The sequence below is a fragment of the Anabrus simplex genome, chromosome 5, assembly GCF_040414725.1.
Source record: "Anabrus simplex isolate iqAnaSimp1 chromosome 5, ASM4041472v1, whole genome shotgun sequence".
NCBI classification, from domain to species: domain Eukaryota; kingdom Metazoa; phylum Arthropoda; class Insecta; order Orthoptera; family Tettigoniidae; genus Anabrus; species Anabrus simplex.
In genome coordinates this window covers 418518861-418537918 of record NC_090269.1, presented here as the reverse complement: position 1 = coordinate 418537918, position 19058 = coordinate 418518861, and the positions used below count along the sequence as shown (strand labels likewise).

At 40.6% G+C, this 19058-nt stretch overlaps 1 protein-coding gene across 1 annotated transcript in view; it reads left to right on the top strand.

Annotated features, from left to right (window-relative positions):
- Pdi (protein disulfide isomerase) overlaps positions 1-19058 on the top strand; it is a 168654-nt gene that overhangs the window by 10655 nt on the left and 138941 nt on the right. The window contains exon 3 of the mRNA XM_067147785.2: positions 15815-15948. Coding sequence (XP_067003886.2) covers positions 15815-15948 — 134 coding nt within the window. The remainder of the gene's footprint in view (positions 1-15814; positions 15949-19058) is intronic.

Here is a 19058-nt window from a genome sequence, read left to right as displayed (position 1 = left end):
GATCAATTCAAAAATAGCGCCGCTGCACTAGGACTCGTTGTTTATACGAACAGTTGACAGCTCTGTCCAGCGCACGATCATGCCCATCACGAGACATGAGCGAGAGAGAAACAAAATGGTAAGTCTAACTGAACTTCGCTGTTATATCAATGAGGAAGATGAAGGTGAGAAGAATCGACCTCCACCAGCAAGAAATGAATTATTTTTTTATTTTCATTTTTGCTATTTGCTTAACGTTGCACCGACACAGATATGTCTTATGGCGACGATGGGATAGGAAAGGCCTAGGAATTGGAAGGAAACGGCCGTGGCCTTAATTAAGGTACAGCCCCATTTGCCTGGTGTAAAAAATGAATCACAATAAAGAAAAAGATAATATCCACCTTTTTGATACTATATATTACGTGAAAATTTTACATTTTTGTTAAATCATCACGTTTTTTGTACATCGGGTACCGGTTTTGACAAGATTCCATGTCATAATCAGCCAAGAACAAATTACACAAAGACAAAATACATTGATCATGACTCCCATAGTAATATCACAATAATAGTTCGAGAAATATACATGATAAAGCTAAAATGATATTTATATATACAAGCTGATTGTCAATGAGATAAAAATGGTTGTTTTTCTATAGGGTGTACACCTTAGTATTACTAATTAAAAGAATGACTAGTTAAAAGAAATTGATTCTACTTGTAGCAAAAAACAATTGTCAGCTTTGATCTATGTTGCTTCTATCTGTTGAACAGTCGGATTCATTTTACAAGGCTTTATGGCGATGTTTGACATATTAAAAGAAGTGAATAAACACTTAGTCAGAGTGTTCCATATGAATAAGTGCACATTAAAAAGTAAAATTATTCTAATGGGGCTGCAACTTGGACTTAACAAATGAAAAATTTTAATGTATTGTCCAATGTAACCAATGGATTAGTTGTCACTGCAAGTTGATATTGACAAGCAAAGTGTCCATTGGAAAGTTCTATGTATCGGTTTGTACTCTGATGTGTTTGTTTATATCGTATTAAGGAGTAGGTTGAACATAGTAAAGTAGCCGAAGTTCTTGTTGAATTGGTACTTGAAGAAAGGCTCTTATGATGCGAGTTGTAAATACATAAGTTGATCTAGAAAGGTCCTGAACCAAGACGGAACCTCAGGTGCCAAGTTGATGGCAGATATAACGGGGAGGAACTGACAGGCTGAGGAGGTCCCGGGTTCGATTCCCGGCCGGGCCAGAGATTTTTTTTTTTTTTGCTAGGGGCCCTACGTCGCACCGACACAGATAGGTCTTATGGCGACGATGGGATAGGAAAGGCCTAGGAGTTGGAAGGAAGCGGCCGTGGCCTTAATTAAGGTACAGCCCCAGCATTTGCCTGGTGTGAAAATGGGAAACCACGGAAAACCATTTTCAGGGCTGCCGATAGTGGGATTTGAACCTACTATCTCCCGGATGCAAGCTCACAGCCGCGCGTCTCTACGTGCACAGCCAACTCGCCCGGTCAGAGATTTTTACTTGGATCTGAGAACTGATTCAGGTTCCACTCGGCCTACATGTTTACAAATGAGAGCGGCTCCGGTCTGGAAAACCAACGATAATGGCAGAGAGGATCTGTCGTGCCAACCACACAACACCTCGTAATCTCCAAGCCTTTGGACTGAGCAAGGGTCGCTTGGTAGTCCATGGCCCTTCGGGGTGGTTGTGTCGTGGCTTGGCTAGGTTTGTAAATGGTATTACCTGAACATTTAAAGAAAACTATTCCTTTCTGTTAATATCAATTTGTGAGTCTTCCCCCTCCAGGATTTTTAATTCGGCTCTGGTGTGCAGCTGTGAGCTTGCATCCGGGAGATAGTGGGTTCGAATCCTACTGTCAGCTCGGTGCGGCATAAAGCAAAATAGCAAAATAATTCAGCTCTGATTACCTAGAACGAATTTATAATGATTACGACTGAGGGGGTGAAACCCAGTGCCGGCACATAGCCTACTCTTGTCGAATTGTACCGAGGGGTCCGTTAAAAGGCTTTACATATAGCAGTTGAGACTTTCACAGCTGGCTTTACAAATCATGTCAGTGTTTTCCAAGCTTGTAGGCTGTTGTCCAGGATCGTGTGATGGTCCTGACGTTTCACCGAAGACTGCGTTCGACATCAAGATTTCTGACTTACTTTGATAATTGCGAAGCTCACAGTGGAATGGAATGGAATGGTGTTGCAATTCTACCTCATTATATAGTGCAGACTACGGTGCGCTGCTCGCCTTTTGGTCCTCCATGCTGGAGGAGCAGTCGCGTTTGGCTGATCTTCGGCCAGTGATTGAAGCATTAATGCCCGGTTTCTGGTACACTTCAGTTACCTGTGAGTTACTTAAATGCGCTTGTAACTTTAACTGCGCTGTTAACTTTATTGAGTTTCCAGAAACTTAAATCCAGATTTATAAGCCCTGGTAATAAACAGTCCAGTTATTGTCATGTTTAGTATCTGTCGTCCTCCAATAGATGTCTCTACGCGAATGATTTTAGGGTTATTTTGGTAATATCTAGTTACTTTTACTAGCAGAAGTTTTCTACAATGAAAAATAGTTGGCAAATATGTACACAGTCATCTCAATCAATCTGATAAGCATGTAATCATTTCTCATAATATATGAATATACTGTATATGTGCGATCTAATCATGCAAACATTAGATATAGTTTGCCGTTCTTTCTTATTCACAGTGGTACGTAGACATAGTCTTAAATTTCACCTTGATCGTTGTCGTCCATAAAATTATAAAAATACACAGCAATTACCAAACAGATCACTTTTCACTGATCCAGAACAACAAGCGTAAACGAAAATAATCACATAAATGAAACGTGCAGCACACTTTGGAATCTATCATTCTGGCACTGAAGTTCTGCACTGATGGTGCGATATCCATTTGTTCTCACTGCAACTGTTGCAGATTTCTTTTAGTAGACTGCAAACAAACCGAAAACTACTTAAAACACGCGTATGCCATTTTTTTCTTCAAGGAAGATTGCCGTTTCTTCAGTTTTTCTTCCGTATCTCGACGGCGAGTCTTAAGTGCAAAATTTTTGCTTATTTCTGCTCGTATTTCTCTGGGAACTCACTCATTTATCATTCTTCTTTGACATGTACCGTATGCACACCTTTTAGTGATACATGCACACCCTAGTGCTGAATCGGTCGACTTTGGTTATCGTCGAGATTTGTATTGACAACCTTTGAAACACAAACTATGAATCGCTTATGCACCTCTGGGCGACATCTGGCGTACACTTTAAGTACTAGTACTGTTGTTGTTTACACAGCTAAGCCAAACTCAATTCATGCTAGGAACAAGATTCCCATCCAGAAATATTATATAATGTTAATTAATGTATGTGGGGCACAGTTGTTGGTGTAAGGTAATAAATGTTTAGAAAATTCGTATTGATCGATCATATTATCGATTCAATTCAGATTTCATTTCCATTCAGTTGGCAGTATAACCGGAACCGGAAGAGCTCTCTCCTTACTCCTCACCCCCGTACAATGTAATATCGCTAAAAGGTGCGTGGACTATAATTTCACCGGTAAAACTTTACTTCCCGCAGCCCAACGTTTATAACATTATAGGGAAGTGAAAATAATGTAAATCTTACTTGGAATTCCTTTTAGAGGAGAGATGTGTTCATTGCCATGTCTAGGAACCCACCAGCCCGCCCCGAGAAATATATTTACTTTTATAACCTAATAAAGAGCAGTAGCCGCCATCGTCCATGGCTCAAGTAGTTTCTTGCATTCTCACTGGTCATGGTGAACGGAATGTGACGTCATTGCCATCAATGCTGATAAATACATTGCGTTACCAACCCCGGCTGAATAAAAGCACAAACAAAAAAACACCATGTAAAATTACAATGCGGCTTTAACCGTCCGGACCAATGGTCTTGTCCAGGTCTTATCCTAACCGTCCGCACGGCAAGAACCAGTCCAGACCAATCGTGTTTCCACATGAAACTAGAGGCGTAGGGCCGCTTCGCGGCTTCTAACCGTCCAGACCAATGGCCTTGTCCACGGCAAGAATACTAACCGTCCAGACCAATCGTCTTGTCCACGGCAAGAATCCTAACCGTCCAGACCAATCGTGTTTCCACATGAAACTAGGGGCCTAAGGCCGCTTCGCGGCTTCTAACCGTCCAGACCAATGGTCTTGTCCACGGCAAGAATCCTAACCGTCCAGACCAATCGTCTTGTCCACGGCAAGAATCCTAACCGTCCAGACTAATCGTCTTGCCACCAGCTATCGAAGCACCTCACTCATTAGTTCCTCCGTACAGAGGTTGGCAGCTCTGAGCATAGCTTCACAACATCCTTCCCGAGAAGGCCGCGAGCGTGTAAACAAACGATAGTCGTTCCGCGCGCAGCTGAATGTAGCGAGTGCTGGGCTGCGAGAAGTAAAGCATTGATATTTCACCTGATCAGATGCCAAAACCCTTAAAGAATTTCATTTTTTTCCGGGCTTTCATGGCACAATTTGGACAACACAAAAGCATTACAAACTGCGATCTCCAATAGCCAAAAAGAAAATAGCCGTATTACTCAATTTTTCATTAGTACTGTACTTCCCTAATGTACTCCTCAAACTGAGAATTTGTAGTTCATAATTGGACTAGTAATTTGAGATGTTTCACTTACACTGACCACGCAACATGAATCGACAAAAATACTCTCGTAACTGCTGTCGTGAAGTCCACTTGAGAATTTCAACATAGCGAGCTAACCCTGACTCAGGATGTGAAGTGAGTTGACACAGATAAAAAGATGACATAATCTACAGCTCCCTGCAAGATTTTTAATTAAGTCCAGATGTTTTATGTTTATTGGGAGTCTGAGACCTCACATCAGCGGTTAAAGAATATAATAACTAGAGCCCGGAAGTTAGGCAAAATGCCTTTTTTTATCTGACTGGATATATTTGAAGAATCAGACAGAGATAAATATGTTTTCGTGCATTTAGGAAGTGTAGAGACAATTTTTACTTTGCCTATTTTGGCTTCCATTGCCTATTTTAAGATTTAAAGCCTTTTTTGCCTTTTTTTGATCATTATACAATTTTCTGCGATTTACACATTTTAAAAAGCACATAATGAATTTCCGTACATCGAAGACAAAAAAGGTTGCACAAATTAAATTACATATTGCCAACACAAATATAAGTTTAGAATATTGTTCCCTGTAAATCGTTTATTTGTTTTCAGGCATTCGAAAGCTTATTTTTTCAACCCATTCATTTAACCTCTGTAAATAGCCGAACCTTCATTAGTGAAAAGAAAAGCATAATGAATACCAGGAAAGAGAGAGAAGATGAGGGAAGTAGTCTCTTCTCCTTCCTCACACCCCTTTTGCTGTGACAATGCATAATTACCTGGTATTTCCATTTTTAAATGATAAGATAATGCAGAGGAAGGGAGGAAATCACTTCCGTCTAACAGGTCAAACATTAAAAACAGCTGTTAGTCTACTGTTGAACTTGTTAAAGGCAACTCGGGTGTTCTTGCAGACTTATTTATCATACCAAAATTTTCATTGTTGCTTGGTAAATTACATGGCTATGTTCACGAATTCGGTTCGGATACACTTTCTACTGATGAAGCTATACTCTTTTGCAAAATCTGTGAAAAATCTATTAATCACGAAAAAGAGTACTTTCTAACTCAACATTTTGCAACAACAAAATGTAAGTCTAGGTTAAATATTGTTGGCCCTAGGATCAATTTAATATTAACAGCAGTTACAACATCCAGTAGGCAATCTCGGCTTTCCCTGGAGCTGTGTAAAGTTTTCTTGAACTCCGGAATTCCGTTCTGGAAACCGGAAAATCAGTCCCTCAGGATGTTTCTGCAGAAGTACACTAAAGAAGAAGTTCCGTCAGAATCCACATTAAGAAAAACGTAAGAACTATCAATTTCTCTCTAAAAAATCCATCAAAAACACCACCGAACTAATTGAAAAAAATGAAGTCATTTAATGTACAACCCAACCATACCCTTCATTCTTTCGACATATTAAATGTGTATCAAAGCATACCCACAAGCAAACTTTTCTCCATTAATGAAAATAACTTTAACAGAGCTCTCTCAGCAAATTAGAAATACAAGATTTTATTTCTCTTCTGAAACTGGTAATCAACAATAATTTCTTTAAATTTGATGAAACCATCTATCAACATTGGGAATTCTAGCGGAATGTACGGTTTGCAACGTGTACATCCCACCGGATTATAACCTTGAAATTCGTGCACTACAAGATTTGATCACCTGGCTGCCTCCTCCTTTCCTCGTGCTGGGAGACGTGAACGCCCGTAACCTACTATGGGGTTCTCCGTCTTCCAGTTCTAGGGGCAGGATGCTCGAGCGAATGATCAACCTGTTCGATCTTAGCGTGCTTAATACAGGGGAACCGACACATTTCAGCAGCGCACATGGCACATTCTCACACCTGGATGTCACTCTGTGCAGCCATGCGCTAGTTCCCCTGCTACGGTGGCAAGTACACGACGACCTCTGTGATAGTGACCACTTCCCAATCATTCTGTCTCTCTTCAGCGGGCAATCGAAACGCGCAGTGATGGCTGATGATATGCTAGAGTCTGTTGACAACCACGTTTCTTCCTTTACTACTGGAATTGGCTGCTGCGGAGGAAACAATTCCTTCCTCATCCGGTATTCGTCGCCGGAAACATGTCCCATGGTGGACGGATGAAATTGCAGCAGCCATGCGTGATCGCCAACAGGCTTTTAAGCATTATCGTCAGAATCCTACAATGGCCAATCATATCACATTTAAGTGTCTGCGCGCGAAGGCCCGTTTTTTTATTCAAGAAAGTAAGAAAGCTACGTGGGAAATGTGTCATCCATCACGGCACATACTCCGTCATCACAAGTGTGGACAAACCTCCGCCGTATTGTCAGAGTACAGAATGTGCCCTCAATACCCGGAATCTCCATTAATGGAGATATAGTTACGATTCCTTCAGTCATTGCCGACCACATCGCATCACATTTCGCAGATACGTCCAGCTCTAGGAGATACGTCTCTGCATTTCTTCAAATTAAGCTTGAAGCAGAGGCACACCCTCTCTCTTTTGGCTCTAGTGCTTCACATCCCTACAATGTGCCCTTCACGGAGTGGGAGTTGCGGAGTGCACTCGCGCTATGCAGAGATTCGGCTCCTGGACTAGACAAAATCCATAATCATAAGCATTTGAGTGACAGATGTCTCAAGGATATCCTCACCCTATTCAACAGAATATGGAGTGAGAGAGTGTTTCCATCTCAATAGCGCAAGGGAATTGTGATACCAATTCCCAAGCCAGGTAAAGATCCAAAATTTCTGGATAGTTATAGGCCAATATGCCTTACGAATGGCCTCTGTAAGCTATTTGAAAGGATGGTTAATTGGCGTCTTGTGTGGGCCATGGAAAAGGAGGGTCTCTTGTCTAACTACCAGTGTGGTTTTCGCTCTCATCGGTCTGCCACTGATCATCTGGTCAGACTGGAGAGCGCCATTCAGGAGGCCTTTCTCCGGAAGGAACACCTAGTCGCCGTGTTTTTTGACCTGGAGAAAGCTTACGATACTACCTGGCGATATGGGATTCTCTCCACTCTACACCAGTGGGGATTTTGGGGAAATTTGCCAACGTTTATTGAGAACTTCATGTCCCTCCGTCTCTTTCGAGTCCGAGTAGGGAATGCATTTTCTCAATATTACGTTCAGGAAAATGGAGTACCTCAGGGATCTGTACTGAGTTTCACGTTGTTTCCAATCACCATCAACGGCATACTTGCCGCTGCTGGGCCCGCAGTCGTTCCATCGCTGTATGTAGACGACTTAGCTCTTCATTACAGCTCCGGAAGGGTGGCGTTTGCTGAGAGACGGCTACAGCAAGCTATTAACAGAGTCGACAGATGGGCTCTGCAACATGGTTTTCGATTTTCAGCGCGAAAACCTTAGTTGTACACTTCTGCCGATGTCGGCCAGTGCATCCCGAACCAGAGCTCTGCATGCGAAACAGTGTCTTACCAGTGGTTGACACCTGCAGATTCCTGGGTCTCCATTTTGATAAGAGACTTGCGTGGCAGCCCCACATCCGTCAGTTGAAGGTTGCCTGCATGAAGAGACTTAACATGTTTAAGTTTCTCAGCGGCACTTTGTGGGGGGCTGACCGTGCGGTACTGCTACAATTTTACACGGCAACGGTCTTCTCCCGTATTGACTATGGAAGTGTGGCTTATGGCTCAGCATCAAAATCTACGCTGAGACTTTTAGACAGTATTCACCATAGTGGAGTAAGGCTGGCAACGGGTGCTTTCCGTACTAGCCACATTCCCAGCCTACTCGCTGAAGCAGGAGTTCCACCTTTACGGATAAGGAGGCAGCAGTTACTCCTCACGTACGCTGCCAAAATTTGTGAAATGCCGCTGCATCCAAGCTATCAATGCATCTGTCGTACCGAATACCACACGGCCGGTTGGGTTTCGGATTGATAGCTTGTGACATGATTTGAATATTGATATCGGTGGTTGTCTTGAACGAACTCTTAGCGAGGTACCTCCGTGGTTGGTTCCGCGACCAAATATACGTCTTGATCTGCTCCGTGGACCCAAGGTGAACACGGATTCCTCCGTTTATCGGAGGTATTTCCAGGACTTCGTTCACCAATATCTGGCTGCGAGACATATCTTCACGGATGGTTCTAAATTCGGAGATAATGTTGGTCGCTCTTTTGTCATTGATGATATAAGCACGAAGTTCTCGCTTCCTAAAGTACGTAGCATGTATACTGCAGAGCTTTATGCCATCTTAGAGGCTCTGCAGTTTGCACTGCGTGACAAAAGAACCCACTTTCTTATATATACCGATTCGTTAAGCTCTTTGCAGTCTGTTGAAACCTGTTTCTCACATTATCCACTGGTACAGCAGATACATGACCTAGCCAGGTTAAGGGATGCTGGCTCCAGAATCACTTTTGCGTGGCTTCCAAGCCATGTCGGGATTGTGGGAAACGAACTTGCGGATGAAGGTGCAAAGGAAGTTGTACTTTTACCTCCAAGACCAGTCAGTGTACCTGCTGAGGATATTTGTTCTCGCCTACGTCGAACCATCTTGGCGTCCTGGGAATCGGAGTGGCTAGATATCCGAACTCCCAACAAGCTGAGAGCAGTTAAGAAGACAACTACCGTGTGGCGGTCCTCTTTCCGACCTTCATCACGGAGAGAGGCCATAGTATTGTGCAGGCTGAGGATAGGTCATTTACGATCCACGCACTCTTATCTCCTAAAGAGGGAAGATCCCCCCAGTGTGTTCTTGTGGTGCCGACTTCACCGTGGCCCACATCCTCAGAGTGCGCCGATCTCTCCGGCCTAAGGCGGAGCCTCGGCCTGCAGGAAACCCTCGAACACATACTGGCCGATGACGCAACTACTGCTTATCTCGTCATCCGCTTTATGTGCGACAGTGGACTTATCAAGGCTATATAAATTACAAGTGTACTGTTACTCAGGGAACATACGTTCCCTTTTGATTCATTAGTAATCTTTTCGGCCTAATTCTATAATAGTTTTTTGTTTTATTTTGTACTGAGTTTCCAAATTCCTTTGTTGAATAAATAATTTTGTTTTATATTTTAAATTTCTTTTCCACTAATTTGTTCAGAGAGGATGATTACCACATTGTACTTCCTCTTAAAACAAAAATCACCACCACCACCACCACAGAGGAAGCCACTGATATCCTTAAGCACACCAGCATCTTCGACCATAAGGAGGAATCTGAATGGGTGAACAAAGTCTTGGTGTCCAGTTCAGAAAGTCTGCAGTCGTGGAGGACATGATGGCCGCGACAAACCAGAAAACACAACGGATTAGTTGCCAGTCTTCACCATGGCAGGTCGACGTACATCAGGCTCCTTAATGCTTCAGTCATTGACCGAAGATCAGCCAATCAGTGACTGTCCGTCCAGCATGGCGGACCAATAGGCGAGCAGTGCACCATAGCCTGCACTAAATAGTGTGGTGGAATTACAACACCACTCCATTTCACTATGAGCTTCGCAGCTATCAAAGTCATTCGGAACCCTTGATAACGCTGAACTCAGTCTTAGGTGAAACGTCGGGACCATCTCACGATCCTGGACCACGGCCTACAAGCCCAGAAGGACGCTAACGTGATTTGTAATGCTGGCCATGAAAGCCTCAATTGCTATATGAATCTCCTCTGCGGAGAGGAAATTCAACTCTTTTCATTGTTTTGAGAAACTACGTAAGAAAAAGGCGCAGCTCTGGTCTTCAGTCACTTTTCTTCTCCGATGCAGAGATTCGGCGATAGTGCCTAAATTTCTGAGAATGAAAAGACCGTTCAGCTCTGCCCAATCACATCCTATGATTAAATGGAGCACTCATCGCTGCGAGAACTTACCGTATTTACTTGTATATTAGACCCCTTTTCTCCCCGCTTTTACAGCCAAAAATGTAAGGGGGTCCAATATGTGATAACCTCAAGTTTTCTGAAGTGAATACATGACTTCTAGGCTATAAAGAGCTATAAATTATGCATGTAAACATTCTACAGTATTCTTTAAGAATCGTATGAATGTATTTGACTGGAGGAATGCTGTAGCAGGCGAGAGTAGAGTAGGCAACTGTGTGAGGAAGTATAGCCTTGGAAACAGGATTGAGAGAGGTGACAGGCTAATTGAGCTCTGCAAAAGTCATATGCTAATGATTTCAAATTCATGGTTTGAACAACCATACCAGGTAATGGTGACAGATACCAGATAGATTATATAATGATAGAAGACCGCTGTCATAACCAAGCTAATTCACATATGATATATGCTTGGTTGTCCGTGTTGATAATTCCTTAATTCACTCTGTAATTTCAAGGAATTGCTTTGTTAAATAATTTAAAGTTCAATTCTATTTTATAACAAAACACTAGAACTAGTTTCAAGCCTTTGATTGGGTCATCCTCAGCAAGATACATCAATAATTTTGAAAGACTAAAATAGCACACTTTAAAATAATATGTTAAAAGATTGTATGACAGTTGTTGCTGTCCTTAAAATGTCCATTGGGTAGTTGAGGTGATTCGAACTTGTGCACCAGATGATTTTCTTCACAGATTATATGAGCATGCTCAGACTATCCAAGAAATGTAATATTTTACGGAGCTGTAGAACTAGCTTTGGTAGGTGTGGTTCATTGCATTATAGTGTAAAAGTTGACCTGAAGGAACATTCTTAGCTGCTACTAGCTGAAGTACCCATCGTTGACAGGATAATTACGTAGCATGCCCATGATTATATTTTTGGTCCACCTCTCGTGTTGTACCCCAGATTCTGAGACGCACAAGCGGACGTGCCTCTCCCTGTCAGCGGCTTGTCATGACATCCTTGCTCTCTTGGGCCCTTTTGCCATTTAATATTGTTTTGTATTACTATTATTGATCTTCATTTTAAAAAGAAACCCAGGTATCGGGTTCCAATATTGTAGGCCTTAGGATCTAGGTTTCTTTTTGACTGTGATATTAGGGCATCCAATGTAAGGTTAGTCCTTCTCCCTCCTTTCATTAAGTTCCTTCACGATTTTTCGTCACTTTGATAGTCATCTTCACAGTTTTCCTTGCTGTACCTAGCTGTAGTACCCATCATTGGCGGGGCAGTCGCGTAGTTATCTAACTCCCAAGTTACTTTCCACCATTATTCAGGAATGTTGTTTTACTGGGGACGCAGCAATGTTATCTATACCGAGCTCGATAGCTGCAGTCGCTTAAGTGCGGCCAGTATTCGGGAGATAGTAGGTTCGAACCCCACTATCGGCAGCCCTGAAAATGGTTTTCCGTGGTTTCCCATTTTCACACCAGGCAAGTGCTGGGGCTGTACCTTAAGGCCACGGCCGCTTCCTTCCCACTCCTAGCCACTTCCTGTCCCATCGTCGCCATAAAACCTATCTGTGTCGGTGCGACGTAAAGCCACTAGCAAAAAAAAATCTTATCGGGGATGAGTGGCAGCAGTAGAGACAAATCACATCACAACAATGGTCAGTGCAATATTATTGTTGATATTACATTTAGTTTTCTTCCGACAGTGTAAAGGGAATACTTGCTTCTTTCATGACTCCGTCGTGAATTATTCAAGTGATCGTTCCTTTAAGACCTTTTCCCTCATTTTTCGGAATCATCTTCACAATTTTCCTTATCAATATGGACCAATGACCATGCTGTTTTACACTTTAAGACAGTCGTGACAAAAATCGTCACCAGTTACCATGATTGATGAATATTTCCATGTTAGCAATGCTCGACGTTGATATGAACTAAAATGGACTAAGCAATAAAAGTCTAACTTCATAAATTCTGTTATCATAGTCGGTACGGTAAAACTGTGTAAGTCATAAATGATCTGAAATTGTATTCTCTATAACTTTTGTTATGGGGACCAATAACATATATATAAAATAAAGAGTTTTGTCTGTACATTGCTCAGAATTTAAAAAGGATGGTTTCTGTATCAGTCGTTTCCACAGTAATGAGGAAATACACTTTTTACTTTTCTGTAATGTCAGTATGGATGGACGGACGGACACGCATTACGAGAAAATGGCTGAAGAGAATTTAATGAAAATCGGTATGCAAAGTCGGAGAATAAGCCGCTATAATCTACGCCATAAATAATTTTATTCACGCTGAGTGAAATTGTAGTTTAAGGGAAAGCCTAAAATTTAATTTCCAAATAAGTATGTTATTAGTGGTCGTACTGATAAATACTTTAGTTATGTAGTATTATATTTCCGATCATTTATGTCTTATACATTGTTGCTATACCGCCTGTGATCAGAGATATTCATGAATTTGTATTTTTGTTACTAAGTCCTTATCAGCGGAGTCACGAGAAAATGGATAAACAGAATTTAATGAAGATCGGTATGTAAAGTCGGAGAATAAGAAACTACAGTCTGCGCTATACATCATTTTATAAGACACCCTAAAATCACAGAGTCGAAAGAAAACTATGTGAAGGTCTACATCATAGAAAGCTCATAAAATTGATTCATCAATAACATTACGTTGACCATTGTTGTGATGTGCTTTGTGCTTTCTGTTGCCACTCATCTCCGATAGATAGGATTACTGTTGCGTACCGAGTAATTTTTTTTAAATTTGCCTTGCGTCGCACTGACACTGTTAGGTCTTATGGCGACGATGAGATAGGAAAGGGCTGAGTGTGAAGGAAGCGGCCTTGGCCTTAATTAAGGAATAGCACCAGCTCTTTCTTGGTGTGAGAATGGGAAACCATGGAATAACATCTTCAGGGCTGCCGACAGCTGGGTTCGAATCCACTATCTCCCGGATGCAAGCTCACATCTGCGTGCCCCTAACCACTCGCCCAGTCATACTGAGTGTAACAGTCTGCCGAAATATTGGCGGGAAGTAGCTGGGGATTTAGGTAACTTTCTTCTTTAGCATGCCATTCCTCTGTTTCATAAATTTTCCGATACTACTGGTACGTAACACACTGGTTCATCATAGCATTCGAGCTATTCAATCCCTGCTCTGAGGCACTGCTTGGAATTAGAAGTGTGCATATTTAATGGAATAATGGCAGAAGAGAACGGCTGTCTGTGGCCTGGTCATTCCAGCTCTAGAACTTTGGACAATATTTTTAATGATCATATTTCAATATGTATCCACAATAGTTTTGATTATTATGTCTTTGCTTATATATTTGCGATTCATTTTATGGCTGATGGCTTGTTCTGTATGTGTCGAAACCGGTCCCAAGTTGAATAAAAGTTATTAGTAACATCAACACGTAATTAGTATTGAATAGGTGGAACCTAATAGATATCTCATCTCTGTGATCTAAGTGGACTAGCATCAAATGGATTTTACAACTAGTTGATATTAAACGTTTAACAAACTTGTACTTGTTACTGAATATTTTCAAAATATAATTTTGATGGATTCCAAGTACAGTAGAACCTCGATAATTCGAAATAGGTTAATTCAAAATCCCGCCTAATTCGAAGAAGTTCTCGTTCCTGGAAACATGAGATATAGTTTTGCATGTTATTTCAGTTGTTTAATTCGAAATACGGATAATTCGTAATTCGAAGTACAATGTTGGCCCCATTACTGAAATTCAGACTTTTAATTCAAAACTGCCTTTACATTTTAAAACAATAGTATGTTACAGAGTAATTTCAACTGGAAATGTATCCGTTCCGCGTCATAATAGAACACGCGTTCCGGAACGTTGAGGGGTAGCTTTCTGCACTTACACTTACTTCGGTGGGTCTACAGTACGCTTCATGATTGCTAAGTTGAATTAAATCGGAATTCTTTTGTATTCAACCTTTTAAGGAACGCCGTAATATCACACAACAGGCAGTATGCGGGAAGACAGAATCTGCGAACACTGGCGATGCCGACAGTTGACGAAAAACATGGCTCATATAATACATTCGTCGGCACCAAACAATATTGTCATTGCCGGTGAAACTGCATTGCTTTATTTTAATGCGAGCCCAAACGGTCTTATGGTTTTAAAGGAGAAATTGCAAGCCAGGAAATCATAGAAGGGTGAGGGATGGGGTTATCGTAGTGGTGCGTTGCAATGCACATGGAAGCGAGATACTTTATCCCTTCGTCATAGGAAAGTTCGATAAGCTACAATGTTTTAAGGGCGTCGGGCACTTTCCATGCCAGTACAAAGCATCTAAAAATGCAAACAGTACAGAAATCCAAAAAATAATGCATCTGCACAGGGGAACCGGCATAATTTATCCTCGTCTTTGAAATGTGCGATTTTTTTTTTTTTTCGTTGCGTGAGGTTATGTTTGTCAGTGATTTATCCAAGTGCATTATTTGAACATTGTAAATGCACCTTGTTGGATACATTTCGGAAATAGTTTTTTTCCATGGCATTTGAAAGGTTTAAACTGTGAATCGAGGTGATTGTATGTATTAATGGGTCTTAGAATACTTTGTGACGCGGCAAGTGTTTACATTTCTGAAGTACGAGAGAAGTGCCATGGCGGGAAATCGTACTGTGAGAGTCATAGGAAAGTTCGATTTTAAGGGCATCGGGTACTTTCTGTGTAAATACAAGGCATCTAAAATGCATACAATATAGTAATCCAATTAATAAAGCACTTCCACATGGGAGCCAGCATAGATTTCTCCTCATCTTTGAATCGTGCTTTTTTTCTTTCTTTCGTTGCGTGAGGTTATGTTTACCAGTGAGATATCTGAGTGCATTATTTGAATACTGTAAATGCACCTTCTTGAATACATTTTGGAAATAGTTCTTTTTTCATGGCGTTGGAAAGGTATAAACTGAAGCAAGGTTAACGGGCCTTAGAATATTTTGTAACGCGGCAAGGGTTGGTACTTCTAAATTGCGAATTGGCGGTTAATTCGAAATCACGTAATTCGAAGTCCAATTTTTTGAGTCCGAACGACTTCGAATTAACGAGGTTTTACTGTATGTTTACTGTAATTTCCTTGTAGCTGATTTCTAATTGCTAGCAAAGATTTGCAGTGTTTTCTTTTGGTAGATATGTATCTACAGTTTACATTATATGAATTTTGTTGCTATTTGTTAACACCCTCATTTTTTATGGTAAAACTTTGCTAAATGTGAGGGAAATGGCATCTCTATTTCTTGTATCAAGGTAAATTCTGTTTTTGTTCTTTTGTATTTGAATATTTTCTGCTCAGGCAGATACGTCATCAAGCATTTTTTTTTTTTTTTCCTTAGGTGGACGAACTAGTGATGAAATTGTCAATTGGTTACTGAAAAAGACTGGTCCAGCTGCTAAAGAAATAACATCTGTGGATGATGCTAAGGCTTTTGTTGATGCCACCAATGTCGCTGTTCTAGGTTTCTTCAAGGTATGCCTTATGTGATTAAAAATATTTTTTGCTCTTAAAAAGAGTTTGTAATTCACATTTTTTATAATCTTGACCATAATGGCCAGTATTGGGTCCGTATTAACTTAATCACAGTAAATAGAGAGATGGATAATCTGCCTAGTCAGTACTAGGTATTAAAAATGTGTTTACATTTCACATGTACAGTATATACTGTACCGTACCCAGTAAATACCCTCTAGGACGATGCCTCCATTCCTGTATGAACATCCGACTAACTCAGGGTTGGGCAGAGAGTGGGTTGGTCGTCAATTGGGTCAGGCTAAAAGTCGAAGTTCTACACTTAAATATAACTAAATGACAGGAAAATGGAGGTATAACTCGAATGAGAAACAATAATATGGGGTAGGATGAGTTTATTCATAAATATCCCCGAATCATACTACTCGAAAATCAAATAATAAAATGTCATTACAAAAATTTCAAAATTAAAGAAATAACTGGACATTAACAATGTTAATTGTTCAAAGAAACAAAAGTGAAATGAAGTATCAAGCACAACATTGAAGACTTGCATACTTTCAGAAATAATCTTCTTCTTATTGTCCATTGTTCATGTTATATGACAACATATGTACACATATACTGATACCTATTTATTTCAGATGGAGTGACACTTGAAAATAATCACATTGATATGGGTTACGAATTTAATTAGAGTCGTCGCAAGATTAAACGTTAAAGGAAAATTACAATATAAAAGAAAGTTACGATGAAAAGAAAAACTAAGATAAAAAGAAAATTAAGACGCAATGGGACATGATATGAATTATGAAAAATACTAGTGGCATTCCCTTACGCTATATTTACAATGAACAAAAATAAGCAGAATATCGCATCTATTTACATCGGATAAAGAGAAAAGTCTTGCATACTACACAGATTCTACGTGAATCACGGTTCACCACAAAGAATCTAGTGAGAACTAGATTGACCATCAATATAACTCAGCACTCGGGCTGTTCCCCATTAGACAACAAGCCAACATATTCAAACAACATGAAACATCATCCTGTAAGGGAAAAACCTATAATTATCCGTCAATATCATGTAGAAAGCAATGGGCAACATTGCCTTCTTCTGCTGCATTTGCGCACTCAACAGTGCGATTGTCCATCACGTATTTCCTGGTGAGCTGAAAGGAAATGTTGGAACTCAACATTGTACTAAGGCTTGGATTCTGTCCGCCAAGATTGTAACATGGAAATACCATCTCATTCACGCTGTCTAAGAAAACACGGCCAATATATCAGCTTGCCGTGAGATATCATCTTTTGTCGGCTATACGGAAACTCGCGTACAATCATATTCCTTCCTAGCATGCTTCGTCAATTTAACACACATCACTCATTGGCCTGGAATCAGTTCCGTCAATTCTGATAACTAATATTTTCTCAGAAGACAATAGCAGGAACATATCCACTGCACATAATTCTTTCACTTATCAGGCATGCAATCGACCTGCATAATCACTTTATAACTCCACATGCATTATAACTTCTCATGTCTCTTACAAATCACATCAGCCTTTTACATTATGAGACCCGGTTCGTTTCCTGTGCAAATCATTGGACAAAAACAGATTCCAACCTAAATTCGAAGATCCTATTCTTTCAACGATGTTATGCAGCTCCTTACGTACAGCTTCTGAAATACCATGCATCATGCAATTTAACTGTTATTGTCTCTCTAAATGACCAAAATAAAATAATGTAGCAAGTGTTTAACTTTGAAAATTGGATGAACTTGTCAATCTAATCCTCCTAGCACTAATATACAAGGAAAAAGCAGAATAATACTAAACTAAATTATCATGCATAAATGAACAACAAAATAGTCCTAACAAATCCCTCATTATCCCAACTATCTTGTCATAAATCAAAATCAAAATATAGAGAACATGCATTTCTCTTTTATCCGTATATACAACAATATAAAAGTGAAACAAACACATGCCGTCAGGCTTACTTTACGTTAAATAAAATCCCTATTCTAAACTGCACTAGTATTTTAACATAACCCGTATAACATTCCATAATCAACACATGCGCCTTATCTTGGACGACTCTCTGGATACATGGCAGCAGCTCACATCTCTGCCTTATTGGGTGTCTACTCCATGTTGATCACTGCTTCAACACGTAGAAATACACTTCCTTCTTCCATAGGCGAAGCCATCTTCTTGCTAAAAGTTATTGAACACTGCAACACAGAAGGCTTTGGATGAATATCTCTTCATCGCTCAATTCTGCACGTGCCGAACAACCCTTATTATGGCTACAAACACCAAACACACTGACACATAAATACACTGTAAATTTTACATTTGATGGTTTATGTACACAGTTTTTGAGAGCGGCACGCGGTACGAATCGAGGGTTCCTCGCGAAGCGCGAACGCCACAAAAATATGAGACAATGGAACGCCTCTCCTGCACTTTCTACACTGCGGCTAATTATCACTGTCTATATATTGGTAGTGAACTTTGCGATAATATAATCTGCAATTAACTCTGCATCAGTTACGTTATTCCACTGCACGACTGAAACACTGTTTATTGGTCTTATTAACCATACTCTGTTAATGATATATTCATGTGGCAACTTTTAAGTACAATTCTCGGAGCACATCGAACAACGTCCACCTCACGTCAGTATCCACGATCAGAATCACACTTCTACACTGTCCAAACTGCCCGATCAGAGATATTAATAAAACACAGTTCAAATAATATCAAATCTCTTCCTATAATTTTTATACCGTATTCCTGATTATATTTCACTTATAGACCTGTGGAAATCTGCCAAATAACAGAATTTATCTCAAGCAACTGTACTCGTTGGTCAACCAGGGATTATGACTTTGCGCTATGTAAACACCATGTTTGCCATATCCTCACGTTCTCATTGGCTGAATATTTTGCTTGGTCAGCATCTTGTACACGTGCCGAGCTGTGCCAACGCCTGGTGACGCTAAGCCATTCTCACGGTCCCGAGGAAGTATTGGGCAATATCCAGCGACTCGATGTCTCCATCGACTTCCGGTCTCAGCTATCTTGCATTTCCTTACTT